We start from the raw sequence: 24911 nt of genomic DNA, 5'->3' as shown, positions 1-24911 counted from the left end.
AAATGCAAACGACGCGTGATTTCCAGCCTAATTTATAGCGGGAATAGTTTCCGACAGAACTTCACACATATAACAACGATAAAGGAAACAGAAATAAACATACATGAAAACACGAGGATTCGAACCGACAACCTTTGGATTATGAGCCGAGCGCGGATATGACTACGCCACCACCGAGGACAGTCCACGGTAGAAAATAAAAGCCTTGTATGCGAAACACACACACGGTCTGTCTGTACCGCTCAAATTGTTATCACAGTGTGGTGGTTTTGGTGTCATATGCTTTTGAAAAAACCTGCGGTAAGCTTTAATGCGCACGCACAACGGTCTAAATCACGTTTTGGCCAAAAAAGAAGTGCTGAACTGTGTATACATTACGGCCGGTACTTCACAACCACAACAGTGGTTTTCTTTTTGTTTCTTTTTTTGCGCATAAGGTGGTCTTCTTCCTTGCAATTGGCAGCTGCACATTACAGCCTGTTGAAAACAAAGGTAGAAGGCGATGGTTCACTTCGTTTTTTGTTACCGGCGGAGAGCGGTGACAGGGAATTGACTGCTAAGTGTCGCCGATACTTACACAGCATCACATAAGCTCGTAAACAACGGCAACGGTGTGAAACTACGTGTACTTGCTCAACCGTAACTTTTACAGCTCACATTTGACACGTATTGAAGTTCGTAGTAATTGTTTATGCACTTGCACAGCTGCCAGCCGTTTCGGTGGCACGAAGCCTATTTCTCTCGGAAAAGGGTATCCGCCTCGTCACAGGCAGCGGCAGTGCCTTCACTGGCCTTAGACGACATCCATGCGCTTCAAAAATCGAGTACTATTGCAGTCAGGGTCTTCTCGCGCAATTTTCGCGTGCTGCTGTGCTGCGATTCGCCTCCCGTTAGTCTCTTTCTCGGCAGTTAGTCCGTTGAGTTTGCGCACGGCGCGCATTTTTGGCAAGGAGTGTGTCGTGTGCAAATTTAGGGACTAAAGAGCCCTTTTTAGGACTAAAGTTGTCTTTACTCCCCCCTGGGCCGGTTTTTTTCTGAGAGTGCGGTGTGAGCGTGAGGCGAGGGTGAGGCTTCGTCACTGAGACGCAGTGGTCCTAAGTGGAGCTAGACCCTGACGCTGCGGTACATACCTTCATAGCTGGGCCGGTGGAGGAGCTTTGCCCTCACGGATGGTTACTATTACCATTTGTAATGCTAAATTTGTCACATGCCGTAAAAGGCGTTAGCAGTAGGGCGCCTTGAACGTCGTCTGTTGCGGGCTGGAGACGTGAGGACCTGAACTGTAAAATGGTGCATGCAATGGTAGGTGCGGTGACGATTTCGACGTCTCCCTTGTCCGACACAAAAGCAGACACAGCAAACAACTGGTGCCCACGGAACAGGAGAGGCCGTCCTGCTAGGGCGCATCGAAGCTTTGCTCGCGTTCGAACCGCGCTGGCGGAACGGTACCACCTTTAGCAGGCTGTGAGCTTGTTCGAAACTTGGCTTTGCCCGCGAGGGGCCTAAGTGGGGTATATAGAAACTCTTCCGAGCGCACACCGCTGAAGAAATTCGGGTTCCGGGCTGGGGACGCTTGTACCCATTTTTTACCGGTGGAGCACGAATACTGTAGCGAGAAAAGGCCGTACTTGATAATTTACAATTTCGGATGTTAAAATCGCTTTGGCTTCTTCCCGGTATTACCTTTGGGCCCGTGTTGCGAAGCGACTGTAAGTGAGTGATTTTTTCATCTCCTTTTCTCTTCTCAATCAGGAGGTGGAGGTGACTAATTTTAATATTGATGCCGGTCCGAGCCAGCTGTTCCTGTACATGCGGCTGAAATTTTATTGCGTTTATTTGACCACGAGAAATCGACACTATGAAACACGCTGCTGTTATTGTATGTACTTGAGCATCATAAAGGATATTCATTCGCATACCTTGAGACCACGAAAGGTACCTTATATAAAAGGGAGCTGCATGATGTAGCAAGTGTAGGCTATGGATGGTAATGAACGATTGAGTTTTTTGAATACGAGAACATTATATGACTATATCTACGCGTCATCAAAAAGTTTGGTTTCGGTTCCGGTTGTGTTTGGCTTTGGTTTTAAAAACCATACCAATCATCAAAGTGTCCCCAGATTTTTTCCGCATGTTCATGTGATTCTATAAAGATATATGAAAAAAGTTGGACTGCATTATGTAGTGGATAAACAAATCTTGGTAACTTCCGAATTTTGTTGATGTGCAGTAATGAATTAATTAAAGGTCGAAAACACGCTTAGAAGTCGAAACAGCCATTGGACGTCAGAATAGCCATGGTGTGGATATAGACTTTGGACATTTTCCTTCTGTATTGTTTCAATGTAGACCGCCGCAGTGATCTGAAAACAAAAATTAGGAAAAAGAAAATAAGAAGAAATAAATACTAAAAATAAAGAAAACCAAAAATGGGTAAAGAAAGAGAGGGCAGGAAAAAGCTCTTGCATTTTCACTTTTAAGCACACTTAAGTGCAATCATGCAATTTTTTTTATATATATTACGTGAACACAAACAGCGCTTACACCGAATGAGCACACATACTTGAATGCGTCGGATTGTATGCATGCAGATGCCAGCCATAATAGTTTGGGCTAGTGGTAATTATTTGGGAATGTCTCGAGCAGTAACCCACCTGCAATAATCATGTCCTATTTGCTTGCGGGAATCTAAGTGTTGTCAAAGTCATGATCCAAATTCTGCGAAGGAAAACCGCTATCATTCTGAAAATATTCTGTAAGGCAGTAAAGCAATTAATGCTGATATATGCGACCGAAATACACTCTATGCGTTTCGGCCGTAAAACCCAAACCGTTATTTCCGTAGTTTAAATAGCAGTTTACATAATTAGTTTAATATAATTAGGAGCAAGCATACTGACAAGAAGAGTTTAATACTTACGGATTATTGCCTATAGAGTTGCTATCCACTATAGTAAGGTGAACGCTATTCGTATTAAAATATTTGGAGGTACTGTTGAAAAATTGTACCATACCGGAATATTGCATAATATCTTAAACCGCGAGGGTTTAAGAGCCATCAAAAACATGAAAGTACTATCTGCCTTATATTTGAAATAAAGTTAGTGAAACTGGTTTGAAATAAAAACACATTGTCAAATGCTAATATAAATAAGGAAATGGTGTGAAACTTCTGTCGATAAATTTGATCTCTTTCTATTATTGGCCAGAGTGGGAAATATGGTTTGTTGATTTTCAGATTGATTTATTTTTCAATTAAAATTCAAGTGTTTAATAGAATTCAATGGTTCATTTCCTCCTCAAACGATGTTTCTCCTGCTGCTTCTTCTAAAAACAAGCACTTTGCGCTTAGATTGAGTAGAATGCTTTTATATGTAATTAATTACGAGTAAGTCTTATTTTAATATTCCTATAGTAAATCCGTATAATGCGAGAGAAGTTACAGTCAACCTACCTCAAGTGCACTTCGACGCTGTATCAAATGGGTTTCTTGTGCGACCAAGCTCTTCTTCAAATGTTTTACTTGTGAGACCAGTGTCATCTTTTTTTCCTGTTACATATAGAACAAGTCGCAACATTTCATCCATTATAACACTGCACGATATTGCATTATAACTACTCAGCTGCGCATTAGGTTAAATCTAATAAGTTGTCTTTTAATGCCACTACTCTAAATGTTTCCCGCGCCCAGAACCACAACGTTTAGAAATTAGTTTATGTGCGAAATATTTATGCTCTTAATATACACAAGTTTTTCCTGACTGCAGCGATCTTTAACTTCCGTTGTTTTAAATAAAATTTGTTCGCTTCTCAAGCCAACCTTTCGGCTACTTTTCTCGCAACTATTGTCTTTGTTCGAGTGCATACCAAAATGCTAAAAATACACTCTACAATGAAGCTGGGTCGTAATTTATCATTCCGACAAACTATTTTCACAGCATTTCAGCATGCATTCTGTGCTATATTTCAACTTTCGTATTTTTTTATTAATTTGTAGCAGGTTCATAGAGTTTTCACCGCAGGAAGAGCCTTGATATAGATCACTACATATACACGCACGACTGCCTGCTCACGTTTCCTGGAATCAGTGCGTGTTCTCACAAAAGCGTCATCTACAACGTAGCTTAGAACCTTTCGGACACTTCAGGTTCATTACTTATTCAATGAAATCCTTTTATTTCTTACACATATAAATATGTAATATTGTCACCATAATATGAGCAATAGTCATTAAACTACTACTCCTGTAATCTGCTTTCGGCTTCGCCTGAACAGGGTTCTCTAATCTTAGTAGTGTTGTAATTTACCCTGTTACAAAATGTGAACTCCAAAATGAAAGTCCGTTCACTCCTCACACATACAGAACTATTCAGGCTGATCACAGACGGGAGTACTTAAATATACATTTGTGGTTATGTTTTTGCAGGTGTAGAACCAGCGGCATCTTTTACTCGAGGCACATTTCTTACTCAGCCTGTGAAACATTGGGCCTGTTTTTCTCACGCAGAAGTTGGGATTTTTGATGAAATGTGTCAATAGCGAGGATGCATCGCATAATAATATTCACCTGCGAACTGTATCGTCCACAAATCCATTTAACTTTTGGGGCACTGAAATCTCCCGGCTCCTGTACGTAGCATTTCTATTGTTTCAACTTGCATGATATTGTATTTCTGACTAGATTTATGCACTATGTGCAAAAAGCACCTCACAAACAAAAATCGTCAGTTTCCTGCTCAAATGAATGCCGAAGGAAGTTATGTTGGTTCAAAATGTTAAACTGTTTCTTTTCAGAATAATTCCAAAATACCACCGAGCTTGTTCTAAAAACTCTCGACAGAGTTCCTCTCAAATATTTTTTTGGTTCCTTCAATACCGTTAATTCTGCGGTCAATCTCTTTTCTCCTTTTGAATTCTTTAGAATATTACGCTATTATCTGCTATCGCTGATTATTTTGCTGGATAATAGTCTTGCAATCTTAGCTTCATTAGGTAAGCGGTTCGCTAATATTGCTATTGTTTTATTTCATCACAATCATCATCATAAGCTCAGCAACGCTCACTGCAGGAGAAAGGCCTGCACCAAATCTCTACAGTGTATCTAGTTCTGCAGAAGCTCAGGCCACCTTAACGCCGCTGGCTTCGTAATCTCCTTGCCTCGTACTCCTCCTCTCCCCTCCTGCTACGTTTGCTTTCTTTTGGAATCCTGACACTATCTGTACCAACCATCGGTTATCTTAACCTGTCGCATTACATAAGCTGCCCATGCCCATTTCTTATTGATTTCGGCTAAGATCTCAAACTTTTCGATTCCGTGACACAGTGCGCCCCCTTCCTGCCTCTTGACGTTAAAAGTATAATTTTCATGATTTTATCTCACCCTTCTCGTTCAAAGCTGTATTCTGAGAGCTTCTCCATTTTCCATCTTTCATTTCGCGTCCATTTGGTGTTCTGCCTTTTGTCGCTCTGATTTACCCGGCGGCTGGGTCGCTTCTAACAGACGCTTGAAATCCGCCGTATATCTCCATGTCAAGTGAAGCAGCGCAATGGTACGCGGATTATACTATGTCTGACCAACGCGCCCACCAGTTCATGTTGTCCAGCTTCATATCTGAGTGGCCAACGGACGATTATTGACCAACGGACGTGAAGTGGACAATGGAAAATAGACAGTTTTCAGCACACGGCCTCTGGTCTCTGAGAGCCTTCTGTAAAACAGACGGTGAATAGCACTGCCCAGACAATGTCTAAATGCTTGCCCTTCTTAATTGCGTTTTTATTGCTTAGATGACGGAGGACTATGGTGGCAGTTTAGCAGTATATAGGTGTTCCAATTTGTTTGCATACTCGACTATATTTCCATCCTTATTCCGCATTTTCTGCGGGACTGCTCAGATTTCCAACTTGGGTGCCAATCTAATTTTAGCCAGGTATTGAAAATAGTCGCAGCACTCTTTAGAGGACGCGATCAAACTCATTTTTCTGGCTATTGCGTGGAGCAACTCTCTGTCTTCTTGTAACCGGCTTAATCTCATAATTAGTTGAGATTAACCAACCAACTTCGCAAGCAATGAAGATAGGCGAACAGTTCCAAAAAAAAAATGCCGAATGGCCCACAAAATGTCTGACTAAAAAATTTCTAACTTCCTATCTATTCCCTGTTAGTTTTTTCTCTCACTGCAGATGCCCGCGAAATACAACAAAAATGCAACGGGATATGTCCGCTTGCGCGCGGCGATCGCAGTGTTCTGAAACCTCCACCAGCGGTGCAATTTACGCGAGCGCAAACGATAAGGGCTGTGTCTGCTTATCGCTATCATGAACAGCCGCAAGGAAAGCATTCTGCTTGCGTAAATCGCGCAGCCAGCTGCGGCTTCGCCTCCTCGTCGCCTTTTACGTGGCAGCACACCGGGCTAAATGATCTGATCGCTCCTACATGGAAATTTTACGAACACTCCGATCGCGGAGCGCCAGTGGGTATGTCATGTGGTACTTTTTTGTATTTCGCAGGCATCTGCAGTTGAACGAAAAAAATGTAATAGGTGACAGATGGAAAGGTAGAAACAGTTAAATTGGACGCTGCGCGGAGCGTTCTACAACTTTCTCATTTTAAACTTTCGCCTCTCTTCTTTGCTTTCAAAGTTTGGTTACTTAATCTCGACTAATCATGCAATTACACAGGATGAAAAAAAAGTGTGACTTGTTCAATAAAATAGCCAGTGACATACATTTGATCCCGTCGCACTTTTCTCATGAACAGTACGTTCATTTTGACATCATGTCGATGCAGTTCGCGCCATAAGGGGCTCAAGAAATTAATCACCACAACTTCCAACTTGAGGGGTTGACGGAGCAGTGCCTGTGGGTTGTAAATCCCGTCACATCTGCGAAAATGGTATGGTACGCCTAGTCGGGCAAAAGAAAGAAACAACGTACCTCATAACCTTCAAGGCGCTTCTTCAGTTCCGTTACTTCGGCAACCATTATCTTGTAATTTTGTTTTAAATCTTGAAAAAAAAAATATATGGATGTTGGCGTCATTATCAGATTTTTCTGGACATTACAAAGCCTTCTCTGCGCTTTATACGCAGAACTCGGTACATTGTCATGAAAATTTGGTACTATTACATTTGTCTTGTAGCGAAAGAAAATCCCTAGAGTTCCCGCAGTTGGAACCGCACGAACATAAATCAGCGCCGCTTCCCACTCAAGTGGTCGGCAGCTTGACCATTGCGAAATGATGCGCCTCCTCTGACAGAACTTTTGGACCACGTACCTCATAACCTTCAAGGCGCTTCTTCAAATCCGTTACCTGGGTGGTCAATGCCTTGCATTCATCCTTTGAGTCCTGTTATAAATAGGAATGTTGCATCCGTTATTAGAATATCCTTCCCCGCACTATTCATGCAATTTGCGTTTTATTACTGGTCTAATAACCCATTGTCTATATTAGGTTCGGTTGCATATCGCTCCTTCGCAAAGTATATTCCAAAAATGAGACTAATGAAAATAGCGTTTTCTTCACAACGTTCCTGTTTTTTATACTCGGTAGCAACAGGAAGTTGGAAACTATGTGTGGTATTATCTGGAAATGGAGACCCCTGGAGACGAAACATGTTTTTCATATAAACCGCAAGAACGTTTTCAGATGTTCCAGATAGTGAAGCCATCTTTTTTAAATGAGTATTTTTATAAAATTGCCTGCCCTTTTCCGAAAACTAAATAATCCTCCGAACACAAAATTTCCCCCGGCATTGGAGGAACTCTAATTGCTTGTTTTTTCTTGCATATATCAAGAATCGTTGGAACATAAATCAACACTGGTTTGATTTCTAGGGCTGGCGGAGTCATGCAAGTTGGTACAGAATTGCACCAACCTCCAGCTGGCCCACCCTAAAGAAGAATGCTTTTTGAAATAACGGTACCTTAGAAATTGCACTGTTCGCAAACCAAAATTAGACAACCGAACAAACACGAAATGTTTAGCACAATTTACGGTGTTCTCAATGCCACTTTTCTCTCAGACATTTCTTTCATTTTGACATCATGGCGATAGAATTCGCGCCATAAGCGCCTCACGAACTTAATCACCACAATTTTGCACTTGAGGGGGTGACAGAGCCTTGCATGTGAGTTGGAAATAAGGTCATACCTACAAGAATGGTGTCCCTGGTCGGACAAAAGACAGAAACAACGTATGTCATCACTGTGAAAGAACTTCAAGATGCTTCTTCGAATCCGTTACATAGGCGGCCATTATCTTGTAACGTTGTTTAAATCCTCAATAAAAAATGTGGATGTTGGTGTCATTATCTCATTTTCCTGGACATTAGTAATCATTCTGTGCGCTTTTTACGCAGAATTCCGTACGTTGTCATGAAAATTTGATCCTGTTTCATTTCTCTTGCCGCGAAAGAAAATCTTCAAAATAAAGTCAATCAAATTTTTGCCCCCTTCACAAACTTCGTACTCCCGGTCTCCAGCAATAGAAAGCTGTTAATTGTAGCGTGCGGATATTTGACGCCAATGGAGTCCACTCTAAGTGTCTTTAGGAGAAAGGAGGAAAAGATGTTTTGATTTATTGTAAAAAATGCATTGGAAATGTTTATGCTGGAGAAGCAATTATGCTTTCTCAATGATACTTTTCAGAAAACTAGGTGTCCGCCCTGAAATTGAAATAACCGCCCTCGAACATTATTGTCTCCGCTATCCACGATGATCTACTTCCTGCTTTTCACTTTGAAGTTATTTTATTCTCACCATATCCCTACAGTTCCCGCAGTTAGAAGCGCATGAAAATAAGTCCCCACAGCCTCCCACTCCAGTGGTTGACAGCTTAACCTTCGCGAAGTGATGCGCCTCCTATGACAGAACTTTTGGACCACGTACCTCATAGCCTTCAAGGCGCTTCTTCAAATCCGTTACCTGGGTGGCCAATGCCTTGCATTCTTCTTTCGAGTCCTGTTATAAATAGGAAAGTTGCATCCGTTTTTAGAATATCCTTGTCCGCACTAATCATGCAATTTGCGCTTTATTCCGGGTCTAATAACCGATTGTCTATATTAGGTTTGGTTGCATATCTATCCTTCACAAAGTATCTTCCAAAAATTAGACTATTAAAGATAGCGTTTTCTTCACAACGTTCCTGTTTTTTATGCCCGGAAGCAACAGGAAGTTGGTAAGTCTGCGTGGTATTATCTGGAAATGGAGACCCCTATGCCTACCTTCACGTTGAGGCTGAAGACAAAAAACGTTTTTCATTGAACCGCAGTAGTGTTTTCAGATGTTGCAGATACTGTATTAAAAACCATGTTTTTTAAATAAATACTCGTACAAAATTGTCTGCCCTATTCCGAAAATAAAATAATCATCCGAACGCAAAATTATTAAGGCACTTGAGGAGCTGTGCTGCTTTTCTTTTGCATGTATGAAGAATCGCGCGAACATAAATTACAACTCGTTCCCGCTCGAGGGCTTGATGCAGTCATGCCTGTTGGTATGGAACTGCACCCACCGTTGCGAGAATGATGCACCAGCTCTCACTGTACTTATGAACAACGTACCTCGAATCCATTTAGATGCATCTTCAGTTCCGTTACATCGGCGACTAGTTTCTTCTGTTCTTCGTCTGAATCCTGAAATACATTGTGACGTCAGCATTGTATTAAATTATTCTAGGCATTACTATCAGGGCTATGTCCTCTTTGCGCGGTGTCTGGCTTGATGCACTCGAAATCTGAATCTTTTTTATATCCCGTTGTCGCACAAAAACGTTAAAAAAATTATGCCCTTCAAATTACCATTATCTTGGCAAAGTTCGCACTTTTCGAGGTTGGTAGCAAAGAAGACTACATATTTCATTTTATTTAGAGAAGCCCTTATAGAGGCGGTGGGAGATGTGCATGAGTATTTAGCGAAACGAATTTTTATTCCTGAGGAGTCGAAATCTTTTGGCTGAAATATGTAAATAGCGATTTCGGAACCCAAGAATAACAATTCCTCACAAATCGTCGGTTCCGTGCCTACAATAAAATATTAAATCAAAAAAAAATTTTTTGCCATTGTTACGTTTTTCTCATCGCCTCCCCTGCAATGCGAGCGAAGTAGAGGGAAAGCATTCGGAGTGTGCGCCGGGGAGAGAGAGAGATTTTTAATGAAAAACTGATATTTTAGCCGGCGTGAATATTCGCTGACATGCTACTCTGCGTAGGTGAGGGAACAGTGGAGTAAAGACGTAGAAAGGGTGGTGGAAAAGATTGCGGTCATTCAAAAGGGTTGCAACGCAACAGTTCACTGCATGATGGCTTCTTTGAATGAGACCAAGGTCAAGAGGGAAAGAAATTTTTATTAGAGGAAAGGAGGAGAGGTAGGGTGGTTGTAACATGGCCCTGGCCTGCTACTCCACACTGGGGAAAGAGAATGGGAGGAAATGGAAAGTGTGATTGGAGGTTGATGATGGCATAATACAAAGAGTTTCATGGGTGATGACCACTCACACACTGGTTGGCAATCGCATGGCGCGAGTACACGCACGTAAAATTCCCATCTCGAACACCCAGACCGAAGCACGTCATTAACACATATTGGAGTAGGGTCTCTATGAAAACACAAATATGCACTCTCACGCATGTCAGGCACAGGTTCATGACGCATGTACAGCAGGGTGAACAAGTGATCGGGCAATTTAGACTGTGTCTAAAGCACCAATTGCGTCTAAATAGTTAAATAAGAATATCATTGCACGTCGCTGCTGACTGTAGCAGCTTAAAGGACCTAATGTATAGTACACTGTGAGTGTCACTTGGGTCATGTAGTGCATCCATTGCTCAGAGGGCGCACGTTCAATGAAGTACGTCGGACATTTGAAGACAATATGAAGTAGTCTCAAATGAACCGCAGTTGTCACAATAGGGACTGACTGCTTGTTTAAACGGTATCGTAGACTGTTCGTAAATGCAATATTTAGATAAAGGCAATGATAAATTGCTTCTAGAAGATGCGGAAACATGAGTGGTCGTCTTAAATTGGGCATTAGGTCGATTTATTGGAAAAAGAGGTAATGATGGCTTGTCAAGAGCCACGCGGTTCTTTTTATCCTGAAGGGAAGGGAAGGGAAAACTTTATTTACACTAATGGTTTTTCCTGCGGTTTGGGGGCATCTTCAGAGACGTATTGCTTCTACCCCCAGTAGCCTTCCCTGTCGAAGTCGTCCGCCTCTAATCAGTGGTCGGTTGCCCTCAGTCCAGGGCTCCGCTGGCCACTGCCGCCCGTTGAGCTCGCTGTACCAGACCTTGTTGGTCTTCGCAGCGGTCGCTGGACAGCAGAGTCTCCCACTGCCCCGCACTCGGGTTTTGTATTTTGGGGACCACGTCTATGTTTTGGCAGGCCCATGTGATGTGGTATAGTGTAGGTTTTTCATCGCACCAGGGACATTTGCTCGTGTATATCGTAGGGTGCATTTTGTTTAGTATATGTAGGTTTGGGAAAGAGCCTGTTTGTAATTGTCTCCAAGTGACAGCTTCCTCTCTGCTGAGAGATTTGTGCGGTGGGGGATATCGCATTCTTCTGCCTCTATAGTTTTGTAGTATGGCCGAGCATTCCCTGGGTGCTGGCGCGAGTTCCGCGGTCTCGTCGGAAGCTCGGAAAGTAATGTATCCTCGAGCTATCCTGTCGGCCTCTCGGTTCCCTGGCACCCCCGTGTGCCCCGGTACCCACACAATTTTGTGTCGGATCTTGTCGTTTTGTTCTTCCCGGTTTTCAATTCTGTCACTCGCTGCGAGGAGTATACGGAGCGCGTGACGACCTATCCTGCCATTCATGTAATTTCGGCAGGCTGTTTGAGAGTCCGTAAGTATTGTTAGTGACCGCCCGGTTCTATAGCCCTCCGCCACCGCTAGAGCAACGGCTACTTCCTCGGACTCTGCAGCTGTGCAGCCTCGGAGAGACGCGCTGGTCATTTCGCGTAAAGACGAATCGACCACCGCCGCTACAGCGATTTTGGTATCTCCTCCTCTCCAAAACGCGTCTGTATACACGGTCGTGGCTTGAGGAGCGTATGTTTTCTCGATGAATTCGGCCCTCGCTTCTCTTCTGCCTCGATGGAGGTTGGGATCCATGTTTTTTGGAATTGGCGCTACCTTGAGGGTCTTGCGAAGCTCATCGGGGATCGTTGCCGTCCTCGACATTTCTCGCATCTGCTCGCGGTATCCGAGCCTCTCATGTTCTTTTTATCCGGAGTATACCGTTTGGCGAGTTGGGACGCATCAAATTGTGTGAAGAAGATTCGCTCATGGTTACGACGCTGTAGACCTTTGCGGGCCGCTTCATCTTCTTTCTGGTTGGCCAGGAAGCCGCAGTGAGCAGGAATTCATTAAAAAATTATACAGTGACCTTCTGCAACAGCAAAGTTGTGCAGGTATTCAATGTCATGAGAAATTTGCTAGTTATTTGTCCTCTCCAGTATTTTGCACAATGTTTGTAGCGCTCTTTGCGAGACCGTAAATATTACCCAGCGGCTAGGGCTGCGGCGCAAGATATAGGCGACGGCTCTTTTTTATTCCGTATAGCTCTGCTGCACTGAAGGATGTCCTACGCTGTAGTCGCCATAAAAGCATTTGACCTGATGAGGGCACATAAGCGCCGCATGATGAGGAGTCGTGAGAAGTCGAGCCATCAGTGAAGATGTCTGTGTCTTGAAAATACTGCTCAGCTAAGTAGTTCAGAGCAGCTTTTCTTGCTGTTCTCAGCAGTGACACTCGTTATGAACTGCTTGATTATAGATGTGAGGGTGCCCAAGGAGGAAAAGTTGCAGCCAGTAGTTTGTGACAGACTGATGGCAGGAAGGTGTATAGCCTAGGGACGCGCGCTGGGCCGGTGTCTTGGCCACACCCCCGCAGTGGGTATGTGCCATGTTTATTTGAGGACAACTAAACGACCAGCTGGGACCCATCTTGGGTTAGGGTGCACGTAATAAAGCCCCTTTCTAGCAGTCGAAGACTTCAGTCTTTGGGTGCCAGCTCTTAGCCCATCCAAAACATTTCGGACCGAAACCCGGGAATGAATCTTCTACCATCCTAGGGCTCTGAGCGTGGCTTCTTCATGTGGAGGCTGCAATCCAAGCGCACAACTCGACGGGTGCAGAACACCCGACTTATCAGCGAAGAAGTGCTCTTCTGACCTCCGAAACCCCAACCCTTAGCGATTCTTCCCAAAAACAATTCTGCCCAAAAAGCCTGAAGGGCTTAGCTTACGTGAATATCTAACATTGCCAGCCGCCATGTTGGCCGGCTAACTTACAAGCCGCACCCACTACTCTCCTGGGATGAACTTCAGATCTTTCTTTCTGAGCCGTAGGTGGGTTGGAGATACTGATGAAATTATGGTTCAAGTAGCAAGCGTCATTGGCTCAAGATTTTTATCATTATCTAAATGGAGGTAAGTCAGGGGAGTTTCAGCGTGAGTCGGAGTTTTTTTCCTAACTTTTTTAGTTCCGCATCTGCTGTATCTATTGCACTGCCGCCAGGAGACTTAAGTGCCATGTCGCTGCGGTTTAAGTCAGGTGAGCGGTTCAGCAGACGTGAGTTCAGACTCGAAATATGTTCGACTTTGTGATTCAAAATCATACCCAGAACTGAGTCTGCTCGTTTATCGTGTCCATCGAGACACGTGAAAAATAAAGGCCAATTAATCGAGTAGTCATACACAATATTGATCGACAAAAGCTCTGGAAAAGTAAAGTTTCATCACTGGGCCTGAATCAGTACCCTTGGTTATCCCCAGGAATGGGCAATCCGCTGAATAAGTGTCCTCATCTTCCCTCAGAAGAAAAAAAATATATAGATCCTTGCTAACGTTGATAGCAAAATGACTTTTCAGACTGAGAATGTACTAGCCATCCTTATTTGTAACTTTCAGCTTCCGGATTGAGCGGGAGATGCGCCTGAAGTTTGCGGTAGGGACTCAACTCAGCTTGTCTGTTAATGCCAAACGAGCACATTTGGCAACGCTATGCAGAGTAAATAAATGAAGGGTAACTCACCTTTATGATGTCTGTCAGTTTTCTGATTTCCTCTTCCAAGAATTTGCATGGATCACTCCCTTCCTTATCAATCTGGCGGCTAGGAATAAAAGATAATTAAGAAAATTATATTAGGTGAGAGGGTATGTCTTAAATCGGGAAATCATGACGTTGTGAACATGCAATCTGCCGTTTTGATATCAGTGAAAAGGCTCGTCAGTTCACCTTTGTAGCTAGCGGCAGCACACGTCGGCAGCTTTAACTTGGCTACGTTAGGTTCGAGCACTTGATCTCGCTCATTACACTACGCGGCGCTTTTGAGAACTAAGGCATACTCCAATTCATTACTTTCATTTAAGGTAGAAATGGAAGTGACATGATAAGTTACCATGTCTCGACGAATACAGAAGACTATGAAGCAAGATTACAGACGGAAATAAAGCTCTTCGGCGCGCACACCCTCCTTAACTCTTTCGATACTGCGGAAGAATGCGCGATTTGGAGTGTACTGAAAGAAACATTTTTTTTTTCACAAGTAGAGCATCCAGCGCATATTGCAATGAATGAAATTGTAGCGTATTTGTTACACTTCTGAATGAAATAAAGAGCAGAGTGGTGTGTGAAAAATTTCGTGAACATTTATTTATGAAATATGCCAAAAACACGAAAAAAGTATATAGCAAAAGAAAAATTACCAGCTGCACTAAGCCAGAACGTTATTAGAGGAAAACTGAAAGATACAAAGTGTCGCACATATTTATAGCTGTCATTATTCTCAGTTTCAGCTATGAGGAAACATTATTGCACTTTCCATGCCCGGTCAAGTCAGATGTCATGATTGCGGTGTCACTATAAAAAGTAACCAGGGGGGAAGATGTGAAGCAGAGGTAGACTGACAGATGCTTCACATAACGTTTGATCTTTGTTCCTGTCTTGTTTCTGATAGCCGAGCTTGCAGTTTCTTCTTTTTTCCATTTTTCGGTTGGTGACGAATGAATTCTATGTGAAGATTTGGGGCGTGGACGTCTTTTACTTCATCATAGCCAAAGATTTGTTGAATGGTTTGGTTTGGTTTGGTTTATGGGGTTTAACGTCTCAAAGCGACTAAGTCTATGAGAGACGCCGTCGTGGAGGGCTCCGGAAATTTCGACCACCTGTGGTTCTTTAACGTGCACTGACATCGCACAGTACACGAGCCTCTAGAATTTCTCCTCCAAAGAAATTCAACCGCCGCGGCCGGAATCGAACCCGCGTCTTTCGGGTCAGCAGCCGAGCACCATAACCACTGAGCCACCGCGGCGGCACGATTTGTTGAATGAGCTGCTCCTTGAAAGCCAGCTGATCAAATTTGGCATTTTAGGCAAGCCCTAAAACTATGGATGAAGTTTTATAGATGTGGTTCAAAAGCCAGAACCCTTTCGAGGTCTTCACAATAGAGGCTGCCGGCACTGAATCATCCGGGTCGGTTAGGTAAAAAAAACAGAAAAAAAATTTTTGGGAAAATGTTTTTGATGGTAGAAGGCTACGATATGTTATTCTTGTATTTGATTAGACATATAGTCGTGGCAAGTCAACAATTACAATGCATATGATGATTCCAATGAACTTCAGCAACCCCAACGGATTCACATCTTCCCATGAGCCGTCACGCCGAACGTATGTTTGCATGTCTAAAATCTTCATCCATGCATACTTGCTTGTGTTTTCGCACACGGTCTTCATCACTTCCCCCGCGAAGAGGATCAAAAAGAGTCTAGAGGTCGAGCAAATCTCCGAGCGCCACACCGTAGCGATGCGCCAATATGGACACCTGCCTGTCGTCTTGGTTGAAAAACACGACGCGACCTCAAAAATTTAGCAAACTGTCTTCGCCATACGTTGTGAAGACCACGAAGCATCCAAATAAACCCCCGTCATTAATTCCAAAACATCATGCACCGCAGAAAAACAGAGACCGAACGAAAACATAACTTGCATGCAAGTGCGCGCTCACGTTTCAGGCCCTGAGGCGAAGTCTCGCGGTCGAAACCGAAATCCGACGTTTGTACAAGGTTATCTGACTCATATCCGCGGCTTTTGCCGCAAAAAAACGAAACCAGAACCAGCCGGCATGCTCGGTGCAAGCTTTCGTTTTTGAGGAGCGCGCGGTGATGCGGACGCCATTTTCTCCGGCTGACGCTGCTGCGGCCGTTCAAAGTTTTATTTTTCACGGCACCCTCTCATGTCAAAACACCAAAACAAAAACTGAAATCAAAGAAGCAGTCGTTGAGCGTATAAACCAGATGGCGCAGAACGACCACGACGCTCTGAAATAATTTTTTTTTGCGGGTGATTTAAATTGTTCATATGTGAACGATAGGCGCGGCAGTTTTTTTTATTTACATATACTGCAGGCCAATGTTTTGGCCCAAGCAGGATGGGCATACAAATTTAGAACACGAGAAGAACATATATAATGCGAGAAAGAACACATGGGAAACAACACATTTCTGAAAAGAACAACTATATGAGAAAACTAATATTGGGAAATAAATGGAGAACACATCTCATGAATAATACGAATTCTAAATGCATGACCAATAACTCTTCTGGAAGGAAAATATATGTTAGGTATGCAAAATATGGCTTTCTAGTCCTTTCACGAAGTCTTTGCTTTGAAAAAGCGCGCCCTTAAAAACTAGCTTTTTTACAACACTCTTTGCTGGCCCTGACTTAACACGAAACTCCTTACACTCGAAGCAGCTTACCATAATTTTGTACAAAAAGAATGAACAGTCATGCATTCCTTTTTGTGACTAACAACAGCTATTCCTTTTCGTGACTATACATGCACGACTTAACCGTTAGTGCTAAGAATCATAGCTTAGTGTGCACTGTTTGTTCGCAGTGAACAACGTATGAAGGCTTTTATACACCCAGAGACAACAACAGAAGAAGAAAAATGAATTCTGTGACCTTAGGGGAATAAACCTGATGTCTCGTCTGAGACCCAGGCGCTTGCCGCTAGACCACCACTACAAATGGCTAATATTTCCGACTACGTGGGTTATATACGCTGCATGGGAGCTGCCAATCTAGTCCAGTCGCAGCATTGAACACTTGTTATTTGTGCAATGTGCAGTACTGTTGGAGTGACACGTATCTGCAGTAGGCTTAGGTATACTTTACTACATAGACAATAGACTCATAACGGCGTTCTTGGTTCTTCGAATGCAATCGAGCCATGCGTCTATACAGCCAGAGTGTTCCGGCAATGCCGTGATCAAAGCAACGTTCACTCCATACCTCCAGGCGCAGCATTCGTTCTTCGCCGCTGTCGCATTAGTGTGGTTCAGTCAGTCCTCTGATCGTGGCAATATTGAACTCGACGGTGTAGAGCGCATGGTGTGGCGACGATGACTTGCGGTTCTCATTGCTGTCAGACAAAGTTCTTCTTCTTCTTCCTCTCTATAATGGCACATACCCACATGGGGGGATTGGCCAAGGTGTAGTGGCATAAATAAGAAAATTTCCACAGGATGACGACAAAATATCGGAGCCAAATGTGAATTTTTAACATGTATCCATGAAAAACGACAGAAGAATATTTAAAGTTAATTAACAAAGAACATTATGGTGAAAACAACTCCAAGACTTGTAAAAGAGTTAGAAAATCAACATACCAGTTGCAATTATGTAATCATGGAGATTCATACAAATTGAACCTAACGCAAATCCTTTCGCGCTCGCACCGAACGATAATAACACTAGCAGAGATAACGGGAGCCCTAACCTGGAGAGAGGGACCTCCAGGTAAATCTTTCTCTGAAGTGCGAACTTTGGACAGTAGAGAAGGAAATGGTCCACAGATTCGTCGACCCCGCATGAGTCACATAGGTGTGTCGGTGACCACCCACATCTGCATAGGTATAAATTTAAACTGAGAATCCTGCACCGCAACCACGTCATTGCTACCACACACTGCCTGGTTTTACACGAACGGACGTTCCATTTATACGCTAAGTGTTGATAATCAGTGGTATTTAGTAAGGGATCGCGTAACCTGACTGGTATGCTTTGGAACCGCTGAAACCTGGAGATCGCCAGCAGACTGAAATTCGGGTCGGGATGTGTAACTGACCCGTGAAGAGCTGACCTTGCGAAGTAATCAGTCACCTCGTTTGAATGAATGCCTGCATGGCCAGGAACCCAGACAAAACGTACCTCCTTCAAAGTAGATGGGACAAAAAATTGCAGGAAACGGCTCAAAAAATAACTTGTGAAGTTTCAAGGGAGACTAAAACTGACAAACAATCATCCAGGCTGTAACGTGAGATACATGACACGGAATTTTGTACAGGGCCATTCCAAGAGCCGGAAATTCAGCAAAGAATATAGGAATATAATCTGGGATGCGGACAGAATAGCTCCCCGCTCATCTCATCCTCATCTTCGTCAGCCTGAGCACGCCCACAGCAGGACAAAGGCCTCTCCCATGTCTCCTTTGCCAGCTGCTTCCACCGTATCCCGCAAACTTATTCTAATCCGCCCACTTGACTTTCTGCCACCCACTGCTACGCTTGCGCTCTCTTGGAATCCACTCTGTTAACCTTAAGGACCAGGGGTTATCTTCCCTTCGCATTACATGCCCTCCCCAAGCCCACTTCTTGATTACCAATAGGATATCGTAAACACGAGCTTTTCCCCTCATCCATTCTGCCCGCTTTCGGTGTCTTAATGTTACACCGGTCATTTTTCTTTCCTTAGCTCGCTGCGTTGTCCTTAACTTAAGCGGAACCCTCTTTGTTATCCTCCGCGTTTCTGCCCCATAGACGAGTACCGGTAAGATACAGCTGTTGTATACTTTTGAAGCGAAAAGTTTGACTAGGCTAGTCAAACTCGAGTCTGGCGTATGCACCGTGATCACAATTAGCCGCAGCTGCGCATGCGCTGAACCGAGGGATGTCACAGGAGAGGCGCAAAAAAGCAAAAACAAGCGAAGACAAGCAGAGCGCCAGGAAACTCTCATATCTCGGTGGACACCCGAACCACGCCGTAAGGGAAGGAAAATGAAAAGAAAATTGGTTTTAAGGAAAGGAAACGACGCCTGTCGCTCTCATATCTCGGTGGATACCCGAACCACGCCGTAAGGGCATTAAGCGAACTGAAATAAAATGAAAATTGCTTTTAAGGAAAGAGAGAGAGAGAGAGAGACTCTTTAATAAAGAGCAGAGATTTTAGCCGGCGTATAAATATCGCTGGCATGCTACTCTGCGTAGGGAGGGGAATTTGGGAGATAAAGACAGGAGAGCAGAGTGGAAGAGGTAAAAAAAAACGAAGATAAAATGCGGCCATGAAATGGGTACTAAGGATGCAATGGCGAGTATTGATGTAACCTATGGAGTGATGGAGTGCTTTGGTTTGGTTTGGTTTGGTTTATGGGGTTTAACGTCCCAAAGCGACTAAGGCTATGAGAGACGCCGTAGTGGAGGGCTCCGGAAATTTCGACCACCTGGGGTTCTTTAACGTGCACTGACATCGCACAGTACACGGGCCTCTAGAATTTCTCCTCCAAAGAAATTCTAGCCGCCGCGGCCGGGATCGAACCCGCGTCTTTTGGGTCAGCAGCCGAGCACCATAGCCGCTGAGCCACCGCGGCGGCATGTGATGGAGTGCATAGGCCGTCAAATGGGCTGACGAAGTTCACTTCATGAAGAATGCATGAAGGTGACGTGCAAGTGAATTTAAAGCTTATCGAGATGTCCAATGTCTTTTAAATATGTGAATAGAAAAGTCATTGCAAGTCTCTGTTGCCTAAGGCAGGCTAAGGGACCTAAAACTTTGTCCATTGTAAGGGGCACTGAGCAGAGCTTCTGCATGCAATGTTCATAGTACGCACGCTCGTTAGCATATAAAGGGGACTCCAGCAAGATATGCTCCACAGTTTCTATCGCGGCACAGTTGTCACAGTGCGGACTGTCCATTTGTCTAAAACGGTATCGTAAGCCGTTTGTATATGCAGCATTAAGACGAAGTCGATGATAAAGTGTTTCCAGATGTCGAGGAATTCTGGGTGAGAGTCTTGATTTAGGATGTGGGTCGATTGAGTGAAGAAATTGGTACTGATATGTCGGCAAACTCCAAAGTCGATACATTTCTTCGGAAGCAAAACTTTTGGCCACCTGGGACGCATCAGATTTCGTAAAAAAAGTTCTAATGTATCTCCGATGTTGATGGCCCTTACGGGCCGCTTCATCTGCTTTTTTCATTAGCCTGAATGCCACAGTGAGCAGGTACCCACTGAAATGTTATGCAGTGGCCTGCGGCAATAGCTAAATGGTGTAGATATCCGATGTCCAGGGAAACTGGCTGGTGATTGCTGTCTCTCATATCTTTCTGTACACCCGAAAGGAATGCACACCACAGTACATGTCTCTAAAGCGCATGCACTCATTCAGTGAAATGACGCAGGCCTGCAAAGCCGAGCATCGACTGTACCCCCCACCCCATCCCTCCCTCGACAATTACCATCAGACACTTTGGAGCCGACTCCGAATAAGCACTTTACCCTCCCCTTATATACGCTCGCGAGATCACCAAGGTCACACAAACTCTTCTGTACCCACTGCCGCCACCCCAAAGCCACTCTCGACCATATCCTTCCCCGCGGGGCCTGGATCACCTTGCTACTTGGGAAGCATGGGAGACCCTACTGCGCTCCGAGGACCCGGCCAAGCAAGCCATCGCCGCAGGCCGGGCTGCCAGCGTCATGAGCCTCCGGGACATGAACGTTTGAGTGGAGTGGGGCCGTGCGGGGGCCCAAGGACCTACGCGTCCCAAACTCACTAGTTTCAAATAAAGTTTTCACCACCACCACTACACGGATTCGTCGGGGGATTTTTGGAACTAGGTGTGTCGACGATGGTGCGTCAGATCTCTGCTATCGATCTCAAAGCTATCTCAGCTCTGCGGGCGCGTGGCGGAAGGTAGGCGCAGGGTCGCGTGCATGACGAAGCATGAACAACGATATGTCAACTGTGCCACTGAATTGGTATACCAGTTCCCGCTGCGATGCGGCAGAGTATACGTTGGCCAGACTGGTCAATGTCTAAATGATAGGCTGCGACAGCACTTCCGGTCCTTGAAACCCGATAATGGCGCTAATCTGCCGAGACACTGCAGGGAATGCGATGGCTGCTACCCACAGTTCAACAAAGCCACCATCATCGGAAGGGGCAGGTCGAGGCTTGAAAGGGAGATTTTAGAAGCGGCACACATGCGCAAACTTGGGCTTGATATGAGTGTGAGTGAGCCTTCCATGGCGCTTTTAGATAAAGAGACCCGGTTTCTGTTAAACCTGTGACGGGCATTTCATTGTTATTTTTTGTTCGTTTCGATGTATTTCATTAACTATGTGTTCCGCGTGTCATATCTCAGTTCTCGTAATGTAACGGCGTTACGTACTCTATGCGCAGATGCAGCCTGTGCTGCAACATGTCTTTTTCCAATAAACTTCGGTTGCTAGTTACCACTCGTCCTGTCCTCTTCTCGTTCTTCAGTCCTGTCGAAGTTCGCGGTCATTCCTCCTCTCCAACATCTAGCATAGCATTTAGCTGCTTAAACGTCCCAAACTCCCCTGTTTCAAAAAAAGTTTTCACCACCACCACCACACGGAATCGTCGGGATATTTTTGGAACTAGGTGTGCCGACGATGGTGCGTCGGACAGCGGAGCGCCGCGCGTGCCAGCCCCGCGTTGCGGGTGTGCACGCGCGAATGGTGTGTGCGAGGCGGGCACGAAGAGCGGAGAGCTGACGTGTCAGTAAACCGAGGTGTGAAGGAAGACTGCAGCGGAAGTCTGGCTATTCAATCGTGCAGTTGGCAGCCGTCGAACGTTGGGTCCGTGCTGCCGGACACTTCACTTGGATCACCAACGCAGGAATACTGCATCCCGTTCAAGTTCGGAAGTGGCAGCTGATGGATTAAGGATCCGTGCTGCCAAGGCTTCCTTTGATAGGAATCCTTGGCAGCTACCACCGCTGTCAAGGCTTCCTTCGCACTTCGCACTTCGGCAGTTCGCACTCGTATTCTGTCGAAAAGGGCTTGCTGTACCGCATCTATCACCTCGCCCCTGGCACAGAGGTTCGACGGGTAGTGCTTCCAAAGCCTTCCAGATCGCAGATGTTCAGCCTTCCCCGCGATAGCCGCCCGTTGGCGGGACATCAAGGCATTAAGAAGACTACAGATCGAGTTCTGGAAGAATTCTACTTTCAAGGAAAGCAGAAGCAGATTAAAAGGTATATCAGGTCGTGCGATACCTGCTATAAAACGTGCCCGAAAGGCAAAGTAGGGAAAGCTCCGTTGGAACGCATGCCTCTTATCGACACTCCTTTTGATCGAGTCGCTGTCGATATTATCGGTCCGCTGTCGCCCACATCACTGAAAGGGAAAAGATATATCCTCACTATCGTCGATTTGGCCACGCGGTATCCCAATGCCGTGGCCCTGCCGAAGATAGATTCAGCGACCGAGGCAGAAGGTTTGGTGGAGATGTTTTCAAAAATAGGTTTTCCGAGAGAGATCCTCTTTGACCAGGGCTGCTGTTTGACACCGGAAATGATGAGAGAGCTCAATGATTCCTTGGCCGTGAAACATCTCAGCACGACCCCTTACCATCCAATGTGCAATGGGATGGTGGAGTAATTTAACGGCACACTCTAGCAAGCAATAAAATTTTTTCTCACCTGCAAGGAAGCGCGGTTTCTCACTCGTTTTAGTTGTGATTTCTCATGAACAATTCTAATGTTTCCAGAAAGGCAGCCTGCCACTCAGCTGCCAGGGGCGCTTATATCGACACCGCCGTTGCAAGCGAAAGCAGTGGCTGGTATCTTTGGCGGATATCACCAGTATGATTATATGCTTATCTCTTTTTGTACCACATTATTGTTCACAAGCGTTGCTGAAATACAACTTTTTTATTGATGTCATTGCTACTACTGCACACCTCCTCGATGAGGTGGCAGTCATCGTGTCCACTGAGTTGGATATAGCTACTACACTGTCTACATTTTGTGTCCCCAATGTCGGGGCTCGCAGACGCCATAACGGGTTTTCTACGACCAAAAATCGGCAATACCACATGAAATGATGAAGTTTTAAATTTTTCTTCGGTGCTTCTGAACACCGCAGCCGGCTAAAAAACCATAATCGATCAAAGTAAGCGGACTCTCTTTTAACTAAATAAGTTCTTACTTGGACCAATTTCACATATATACTCTCGTACACGGTCTTTCTATATGACTGGGTTAAAAGTAGATACCTGTCGCACATTTTCTACTGCGCGAAGCTATACAGAACGCGCGAAGCTTTATGAAGACCCATTTGAGCAAGCCGTTCAATTCTGAAACTACTCTTTGGTAGGTTCCGTCTCTACAGGGACTGGCATTTTGCTGGCACTGACGGCTAATAAAGGCTACTAAGCCAGCGAATATGCATTCGCTTCGAAGCACTGGCCATCTGTTGCTTGAAATGAGACGTAAACTCGACGACAGGGCTGAGCGGTCTTAAGCGTTTCTAAGTGATTTGAGCTGGGGCTGAATCGGTAATCCTTCAGAGCTTCCAAATTTCTCGTGTCACCAGTTGTGGATCTCGGCTACTGAACTTTGCCTCCTAGCTAGAACAGATGCATAAAAAAGTTAAGTACGAACCTATCGGCGCCGTCATAGATCTCCATTTCTCAGTTGACGATCCGCTCGAAGCCGTCATACGAAGTCGCGGTTATCTTATTTGCACTGAAAGAACCCCTCTGTTGGTGCCGTGTGCATAAACGTCATATCGCAGGTGCGCTTTCTTTGTTTCTTCCTTCCTTACCAGAGCCACTTTCCCGTCTCGTGCGAGATATGGGGGTGACTGAGTGCTCGGGCGTGCTTCCTTGTCGCCTGAAAGAAGCCCCACTAAAGTCTGCGCGTCATATGTTGAAACAAAGACTGTCGCAATATGGGTAGGCCGACGCTGCTATGGCTTGCTAGCATTACATTCCTGCTGCGCGGATGCACACATTGCATTTTGGGAACTCGACAGCTGCTTGTGATTTTTTTATAATGCGTGTCCCTGCTGAAGCCTTTATAATAGGCGTTATCAGTTGTCATTAATGCATTTTATTATTTGCGCCTGAGTCCAGCCTCCCAGCAGTTCCATGAGGACTGTACACAATTTAGTGACTCTCTTCCCGCAACTGCCTGGACTAGGAACCTGGAACTACGAGCAAGTCCCCAACTCAGGTGCAGCCAGGGGAGCCCTGGAAGCAACCTCTGTAGCGCATGTTTTTTGTCGAAGCAGCCAAATTTTCCCGCACCGCAGCGTTAAGAGTAATCGCGTTTTCGAAATTATGAATAGCTCATATCGATGATAGTAGTGTCTATAGACATTCTTCCAAGAGCACATCACTAAAGAAATTTGGGTGCCAGGCCGGACGACCCTTGTGCCTATTTTTACCGACGTGTGTCCATGAGAGGGTATGAGCATAATCACAGTAAAAGCAGCAAGGAAACGCCCTTGTTGATAATTTAGTCAAGATTTCGCATGTTCAAATCACTTTGGCTTCTTTAAGGAATGATTTTGTGCCCTTGTTGCGCAGCGACTGTGAGGGAGCGATTTTTACATCTTTGTTTTGTTTTCTCGGTCAGGAAATGGAAGTGACCATTTTTAATACTTGATGCCGGTCCGCGCCAACTGTTCCTTAACATGCCGCTAAACAATGTTTTGCATTTATTTGGCCAAAAGAAATTGACACTAGTGAGCATGCTGCTCATATTGTATGTAGTTGAACCTTATAAACGATATTCATTCACATATTGACTTTGAGATCACGAAAGACACCTGGTGTAAAAGAGAGCTGCTCAAGTAGGCCATGGA

At 44.7% G+C, this 24911-nt stretch overlaps 1 protein-coding gene across 4 annotated transcripts; it reads right to left on the bottom strand.

The window, feature by feature from the left end:
* Positions 1–1800: 1800 nt before the first annotated feature.
* LOC149324359 (uncharacterized) lies at positions 1801–24904 on the bottom strand. 4 transcript variants are annotated; one of them, XM_089565590.1, is made up of 9 exons: positions 23705–24904; positions 14042–14120; positions 9567–9638; positions 8893–8964; positions 7280–7351; positions 6940–7011; positions 3458–3553; positions 2658–2756; positions 2227–2366 (listed from the first exon to the last, which is right to left on the bottom strand). In XM_089565590.1, exons 1-8 carry the CDS (start codon positions 23728–23730, stop codon positions 2667–2669), a joined length of 579 nt encoding a protein of 192 aa, XP_089421716.1. In that variant the 5' UTR covers positions 23731–24904; the 3' UTR covers positions 2227–2366; positions 2658–2666. The 4 variants fall into 4 exon arrangements, with proteins under 4 accessions (XP_089421715.1, XP_089421718.1, XP_089421716.1 ...); XM_089565591.1 differs by having other exon boundaries at positions 2658–2721; XM_089565589.1 differs by lacking the exon at positions 2658–2756 and having other exon boundaries at positions 1801–2366.
* Between the last annotated feature and the right edge of the window lie 7 nt (positions 24905–24911).

Source organism: Amblyomma mixtum, unplaced genomic scaffold (assembly GCF_055824585.1).
Source record: "Amblyomma mixtum isolate Tamu unplaced genomic scaffold, ASM5582458v1 scaffold_47, whole genome shotgun sequence".
Taxonomy (NCBI): Eukaryota; Metazoa; Arthropoda; class Arachnida; order Ixodida; family Ixodidae; genus Amblyomma; species Amblyomma mixtum.
Note: the sequence above shows the minus strand (reverse complement) of the source record. Positions and strands in the feature narration are given on the sequence as shown.

Excerpts from the sequence above, each read along its gene's own strand:
- LOC149324359 (XM_089565589.1), bottom strand. The coding sequence starts at position 23,730 with ATGGAGATCTATGACGGCGCCGATAG. Across the intron at positions 7,352-8,892 it reads AGCGCCTTGAAGGCTATGAG|GACTCAAAGGATGAATGCAA; the intron begins GTACGTGGTCCA and ends TATTTATAACAG. Across the intron at positions 2,367-3,457 it reads AGCGTCGAAGTGCACTTGAG|ATCACTGCGGCGGTCTACAT; the intron begins GTAGGTTGACTG and ends TTTTGTTTTCAG.